General features: G+C 48.1%; 1 protein-coding gene across 1 annotated transcript; it reads left to right on the plus strand.

The window, feature by feature from the left end:
• Window positions 1-285: 285 nt before the first annotated feature.
• On the plus strand, window positions 286-6,609 carry znhit2 (zinc finger, HIT-type containing 2). The gene is made up of 2 exons (XM_043703137.1): window positions 286-785; window positions 5,767-6,609. The coding sequence occupies exons 1-2, from the start codon at window positions 318-320 to the stop codon at window positions 6,553-6,555; spliced, it is 1,257 nt and encodes a 418-aa protein (XP_043559072.1). The 5' UTR covers window positions 286-317; the 3' UTR covers window positions 6,556-6,609.
• The last annotated feature ends 1,314 nt before the right edge of the window (window positions 6,610-7,923 follow it).

Raw genomic sequence — 7,923 nt, forward strand, 5'->3', positions numbered from 1 at the left:
GGAGCGCTACAACCACCTGATGAAGGAACAGCGCTCCAAAAGCTAGTGCTTCCAAATAAATCTTTTGGACTATAACCTGGAGTTGCGTGATTTTTAACTTTTTACACCTCAGTCCAACACCAAATCATCATTACTTAGTGCATTTTCTATCCAAGAAAGTGGGAGTAACAGTGTCAGAGGGTAACTGTCCCTAATGCCCCGCCCTTTTTCGGATTACGGCACTGACGTGAAGGTGAAAGCCCCCTATTCCGAGAGTCGGCGCAGCACTGTCGCAAAGACCTCCGCGCTGGTTTACGGCACGGCCGGCGCCTGTCGATATGTCGCTGGCGGGTCCGGAACGCCAGGCCGAGGCTTGTGGCCTGTGCTCGGGGAGCGGGGCCGCCGCCGCCCGCTACACCTGCCCCCGCTGCAACGTACCATTCTGCTCGCTGCCCTGTTACCGCGGCTCCAGGCACCGGGCGTGCGCCGAGTCCTTCTACCGGGAGGCGGTGCTGGGCGAGCTGCGGGACGAGAGCCGGCGGGCGGGAGGCGCCGAGGCTCGGGCGGGCCTGCGGGAGAGCCTGAGGCGGCTGCGGCACTCCGAGGCCTGGGAACCCGGGGAGCTGGAGCCCGGCGAGCCGCGCCCTGGCGGGACGGCCGGTCGGCTCTGGGACTCCCTGAGCGAGGAGGAGCGCCGCAACTTCGAGCGGCTCCTGGAGAGCGGGCAGGCCGCGGCCTGGATCAAGGAGTGGAGGCCGTGGTGGGAGCGGCGACCCCCAGGCCCCGTCCAGGAACTGGAGCCCTCGGTGAGCAACAGCGCCACGACTGTCTGGGAGGACAAACTGCAGCTCCCGTGCACTCCCAATGATGTGGGCACAGGGGCTGGGACCTGACCCTTGGGTGGACTGTGGGGAGAAAGTGAGGGCTGCAGATGCTGGAGATCAGAGCTGAAAATGTGTTGCTGGAAAAGCGCAGCAGGTCAGGCAGCATCAAAGAAGCAGGAGAATCGACGTTTTGGGCATGAGCCCTTCCTCAGGAATCCACAGGTGGACTGTGGGGAGACTAACTTTGAAGCATAAGGATTTCAGGATAAGCCGGTGGCTGTTTTTAGAATGATTAGATTCCCTACGGTATGGAAACAGACCCTTCAGCCCAACAAGTCCACACCAAACCTCTGAAGAGTAATCCACCCAGACCCATTTACCCCTGACTAATGTACTGAACACTATGGGGCAATTTAGCATCACCATTTCATCTACCCTGCCCATCTTTGGATTGTGGGAGGAAATTAGAGCACCTGGAGGAAACCCATGCAGACACAGGGGGAATGTGCAAGCAGCAGTGCTAACCACTGAGCCACCGTGCCACCCTATCAGAGCATGTTACCAGAGAAGACACGGGAAGGAATCAGAAAGACCCCACCTGTTCTACAGAGATACACAGAACCCCTACAGTGTGGAAACAGGCCATTTGGACCAGAGAGTCCACACCAACCCTCCGAAGTGTATCCCACCCAGACCTATTCCCCTCCCCTATTACTCTACATGTCGTCTGTCTTATGCACTTAACCCACATGTCCATGAACACTATGGGCAATTTAGCACAGCCAATTACCCTAACCTGCACATCTTTGGACTGTGGGAGGAAACCGGAGCACCCAGAGGAAATCTATGTGACACCAGGAGGATGTGCAAACTCCACACAGCGTCGCCTGAGGCTGAAATCAAAGCCGGGTCCCAGGCACTGAGGCAGCAGTGCTAACCACTGAGCCACCATGCTTAGATTTCTATGCTGACTTACCTGATCTCAGTGAAATAATTTTTAATGGAATAAGCAATGGCCCAGTGGCATTATTACGAGACTATTAATCCATAAGCCCAGGTTCACAGCAGGTAGTGAGTCTAATGTTGACAATGGATCCATTGTCAATTGTCATGAAAACCCAATCTGGAAACTCCTAAACCTACCCAGTTTGGTCTTCACGTTACGCTTAACTGCCCTCTGGGTAATTAGGGACATTCAATGAGTGCTTGCCTAGCCAGTGATGCCCATATCCCATTTATGAATAAAATAAATTTACCTTGAATGGAAGATGCTATTATCTACATGGGACATGAAAATGCAAAAGACATCCAGTTATTGAGAAATCTATTGACATTTCATGCTCATATCTATCAGGGATGGTAAAAATAAAGTTGCCATAGTCTTACCAGACCATAATGCTGCTCTCTCATTAGAAAGACATGTCTGTCTGGTGGTGGTTTAACCTGAGGGTCTAGGAGAGATTGAGAAGGAGGGCCCTTGATAGTAACTTCAGCTGGTTTGGGAATTGAGCCCACACTGTTAGAGTCTTTTTGCAATGCTGACTGGCCTCCGGAGGATTGCAGAATACTAAAAGTATACTCCTTCTTCTCTGGAATATGATGTATTATATCCACCAGAGAAAGCAGAGGCTTCAGTTTATATCTCATGCGAAAGATAAAACTTTTAATAATGCAATCTTCTCAGTACTGTGTTTGATAGTGTAGGACTGCCTCTCTAAAACTGGAACATTCCCTTTGCACTGCACCTCCAATAGTGCAGTACTCCCTCAGTACTGACCCTCCACGAAAGCAGCACTGTCTCACTATTACTTCTTAGACATTGCAACACAGTCTCAGTAATGCCCTTCTAACTGTGCAGCATTTCCTTAGTTTTGCCTCTTTGACAGCAGAGCGCCTCACTGTTGGCCTAGAGATTACGTTCATGTCCAGTAGCTGGGGTTGGACAGTAGCTCACTGGTTAGCACTGCTGCCTCACAGCATCAGCAACTCAGGTTCGAATTCAGCCTTGGGCGACTGTCTGTGTGGAGTTTGCACAGGTTTCCTCTGGGTGACCATAAGACAGAGGAGCAGAAATTAGGCCATTCAGCCCATCGGGTCTGTGTCGCTATTCAATCATGGTTGATAAGTTTCTCCCATAACCCTTGATCCCCTTGTTAGTCAAGAACCTATCTATCTCAGTCATAAATAATCAATGATCTGGCCTCCACAGCCTTCTGTGGCAATAAATTCCATAGATTCCTCACTCTCTGGCTGAAGAAGTTTCTCCTTATCTCTGATCCAAAAGGTCTTCCCTTCACTCTAAGGCTGTGCCCTCAGGTCCTAGTCTCTCCTACCAATGGAAACATCTTCCCAACAGCCACTCTGTTCAGGCCATTCAGTATTCTGTACGTTTCAATTAGATCCCCCCTCATCCTTCCAACCTCCATTGAGTATAAACCCAGAGTCCTTAAGTGATCCTCATATGTTAAGCTTTTCATTCCTGGGACCATTCTCATGAACCACCTCTGAACCTGCTCCAGAGCGTACACAATACTCCAAATGTGTTCTGACCAGAGCCTTATAAAGCCTCAGAAGTATATCCCTGCTTTTATGTGCAAGTCCTCTCGAAATAAATGCCATCATTGCATTTGCCTTCCTAACTACTGACTCAACCTGCAAGTTTACCTTGAGAGAATCCTGGACTAGAACTCCCAAGTCTCTTTGCACTTCAGACTTCTGAATTTTCTCCCCATTGAGAAAATGCTCCATGCCTCCATTCTTCCCACCAAAGTGCATGACCTCTCAGTTTCTCAGGTTGTACTCCATCTGCCACTTCTTTGTTGACTGTCCTAACCTGTCCAAATCCTCTGCAGCCTCCTTGTCTCCTCAATACTACCTGTCTCTCTACCTATCATTGTATCATCTGCAAACTTAGCCAGAGTGCCTTCAGTTCATTCGGCTGAGATTGTTAATGTATAAAGTGAAAAGTTGTGGTCTCAACAGGGCTTATGCCCGAAACGTCGATTCTCCTGTTCCCTGGATGCTGCCTGACCTGCTGCGCTTTTCCAGCAACACATTTCCAGCTCTGATCTCCAGCATCTGCAGACCTCACTTTCTCCTCAAAGGTCTCAACACTGAGCCTTGCAAAACACCACTTGTCACTGGCATCCTGAGAAGGACTCTTATCCCCACCCTCTGCCAGACAGCCAACCTTCTATCCGTGCGAGCACCTTGCCTCTGACACCATGGGCCCTTATCTTACACAGTAGCCTCCTGTGTGGTACCTTGTCAAAGGCCTTCTTGAAGTCCAGGTAGATAACATCCATTGGCTCTTCTTGGTCTAATTTGCTCGTTACTTCCTCAAAGAATTCTAGCAGATTTGTCAGGGGTGACCTCCTCTTGATGAAACCATGATGACTTTGCCCTGTTTTATCATACACTTCCAAGTATTCAGAAACCTCATCCTTTACATTGGAGTGCAGGATCTTACCCACGATTGAGGTCAGGCTAATCGGTCTGTAATTTTCCATCTTTTGCCTTAGTCCCTTTTTAAGCAGGGAATGTCATTTTAGCGATTTTCCAGTCCTCTAGGACCCTCCCTGATTCTAGCAAATCCTGTAAGATCACCACTAATGCCTCCACTATCTCTTCAGTTATCTCCCTTCGAACTCTGGGGTGTAGTCCATCCACTTCAGGTTTTCTCCCACCGGCCAAGCATGTGTAGACTAAGTGTATTAGCCATGGGGATTACAGGGATAGGGTAGCAGGGTGGGTCTGAGTGGGATGCTCTTCAGAGGATCGACGTGGACTCTGGGCTGAATGGCCTGCTTCCACACTGTGGGATTCAATGATTCTTGATCCTGGACAAGGCCATTAAAAGGAGAAAGTGAGGTCTGCAGATGCTGGAAATCAGAGTGGAAGAGTGTGTATAAATGATGTGGATACGAGCATAAGAGATACAGTTAGTTTGCTGATGACACCAAAATTGGAGATGTAGTAGACAGCGAAGAAGATTACCTCAGATTACAACAGGATCTTGATCAGATGGGCCAATGGGCTGAGAAGTGGCAGATGGAGTTTAATTTAGATAAATGTGAGGTGCTTCATTTTGGGAAAGCAAATCTTAGCAGGGCTTATACACTTAATGTTAATTTCCTACGGAGTGTTGCTGAACAAAGAGACCTTGGAGTACAGGTTCATAGCTCCTTGAAAGTGGAGTCGCAGGTAGATAGGATAGTGAAGAAGGCGTTTGGTATGCTTTCCTTTATTGGTCAGAATATTGAGTACAGAAGTTGGGATGAGGGGCATGGATAGGGTAAATAGACAAAGTCTTTTCCGTGGGGTCGGGGAGTCCAGAACTAGAGGGCATAGGTTTAGGGTGAGAGGGGAAAGATATAAAAGAGACCTAAGGGGCAACATTTTTCACACAGAGGGTGGTGTGTGTATGGAATGAGCTGCCAGAGGAAGTGGTGGAGGCTGGTACAATTGCAACATTTAAGAGGCATTTGGATGGGTATATGAATAAGAAGGGTTTGGAGGGATATGGGCCGGGTGCTGGCAGGTGGGATTAGATTGGGTTGGGATATCTGGTCGGCACGGACGGGTTAGACCGAAGAGTCTGTTTCCATGCTGTACATCTCTATGACTCTGAGAGTGGTGCTGGAAAAGCACAGCAGGTCAGGCAGCATCCCAGGAGCAGGAGAGTCGCCGTTTCGGGCATAAGCCCTTCATCAGGATTCCTGATGAAGGGCTTATGTGGGAAACATTGATTCTCCTGCTCCTCAAAGGCCATTAAAAGGCCTGTACGCATGATTGAAAATGCTGCAAAATGATGAGGGAATGTTGCTTAACTCTCTGGAGTGAACTTGAAACCATGAACTTATTCTTAGGCGTGACAATGCTATTAGTAAACAATAACACTGAGAGTTCATGAGGGCATTTACAATATCTATCAAGAAATAATTAGTTTTCTTTTCTTCAAAAGGGTCTGGAGGAAGATCGAAGATGTGAGAAGTTAAACAAAGCACAGCCTGTGGTTGATGTTGCAGGAACTGGGAGTGAGAATGATTCCGAACTGGGTAGGTTCACAGAGGAGCAAGTGACAGACAGATTCTGGGAACATGATGATTCTATTCCTGTAATCTGCAGTAACATTGTTCCTTTGCTGAGTTTGTGTTCAAAGCCTTCTCCCCTGATCCAGTACAGCGTCGTGAACGTTCTCTATGCATACGCATTTTCCACAAAGCTGGTGAATGGGGACGTATCGGGGGAAATGAGGGACGAGTTTATCGAAGCTGCATTAACAGTCTCCGAGGCCCTGAAGATCAATCGTGTTTTCATGTCCACTGCAGAGGCTGTGCAGGCTGGAGTTAGAGCCGTGCGAAGCACCCCGTATTTTTCTAATCCCTTTGAGCCAGTGAACACAATCAAGGACACGTCTGTCCTCTTAACTGGAGGAAGCAAGGCATCAAACGGTCATTATACTTTGGCTGCAATCTCTCACCTTCACCGGACACTGGGAAGAGCAAAGCGATCTCGACAGAAGAAGGATCCTGGTTATTACCGGGCTTGGAAGAAGTGTGCCTTCCTTCTGTCCTGGGTGAATGAACATCAGGATAGACTCGTGGTTCTCTCCATGGAGGTGCAGAGTGAGTACAAGAACACCTTTGATTCCTTGGTCCAAGTGGAGGAAGCCAAATCGAATTTGGAAAAAGCCTGGGGAGGAAAGCGACCCCCAGAGAAGAAAGTGTTAATTGAAGAACTAACTCCCTGACCTTGTTAATCCCCGCTGCTGCCCATTGATTATTTAATAAAGATTATCAAATTACCCACTGCACTGGGATTATTCCAAGAATATCAGGTCCCAGTTTGAGCAAATTATTGTCAGTGAAAGCGATCGGTCAAAAAATCCTTTCATTTCTTTAGTATCTTTCACAATCTCAGGACTTCCCCAAAGTGGTTGAGAGTCAGTGAAGTACTAGAATTGGACTGATTGTGATGTAAGGAAGATGGCTGCCAGGATTTGCAAAAGCAGCCCCAACCAGCAATGTGATTGCAACCACGTGTTGAGTGAGGGACAAACAGTAGCCTCAAAACTCCCCCTCTGTTCATATAGCTGTCATGCAACCTTCTTGCATTCACCTGAGAGAGAGTGGATATTCTCTGTTCTATCTCATCCAAAAGCTAAGCACCTTTGACAATGCTGTGCTCCTACCTTACTGCACCAAGTTGTGTGCTTAAGTCTTTGTAGTGGGACTTGACCCCCCCCCCGAGTCACTGGTGGCAGACTACTTACCGAGCCACAGATGACAACTATGTGTGGTTTGGTTTACAGCCTACCTATGAAATTACAATAACCATGGAGTCCCTACAGTATGGAAACAGGCCCTTCAGTCCACACCAAAGAGTAATCCATCCTCTTATCCTATATTGACCCCTGACTAATACACCTAACCCACATCCATGAACACTATGGGCAATTTAGCATGGCCAATTCACTTGACCTGCCCATCTCTGGGCTGTGGGAGGAAACCGGAGCACCCGGAGGAAACCCACACAGACACGGGGAGAATGTGCAAACTCCACACAGGCAGTCACCTAAGGCTGGAACCAAACCCAGGTCCCTGGCACTGTGAGGCAGCAGTGCTAACCACCGAGCCACTGTGCTGCACGTAGCAGCGTGTAGCACTTACAAACAAACCCAGATCTTTCATCAGTGTCGATGTCAGCAATGGTTTCTGTGATCTGATCTTTTGTGATTTTTCAGACAAGACACCAGTTCAGCAGTGATATCACTGGGGTAGAATGTTGGGCACAAGTACAGATGGGTGATGACGACTCCCCCCCCACCCCCACCTTTTACAATACAGTAGCTATTGTATTCCGATGAATTTTCAGAGTTCCAAGTCTTTCAGTGGCTCAATTCAGTTTAGCTAATTAATTCCCGAATTGGACCTAGAATAAGCCAGAATAATATTTCCAGGTTCTAGGAAGTCTTGTGTACCTGACCCAACTTTCTGATGCTGAAAAAGGTATGAAATATTTGGCACAACCACAAATTTGACAGTGTAGCATCAAGAAGCTATCACAAAAGTGGAGTTAATAGGAATTGGGATGGGTGCTGATTGGAACCTCTCCATTG

The sequence above is a fragment of the Chiloscyllium plagiosum genome, chromosome 14 (assembly GCF_004010195.1).
Source record: "Chiloscyllium plagiosum isolate BGI_BamShark_2017 chromosome 14, ASM401019v2, whole genome shotgun sequence".
In the NCBI taxonomy this organism is placed as follows: Eukaryota; Metazoa; Chordata; class Chondrichthyes; order Orectolobiformes; family Hemiscylliidae; genus Chiloscyllium; species Chiloscyllium plagiosum.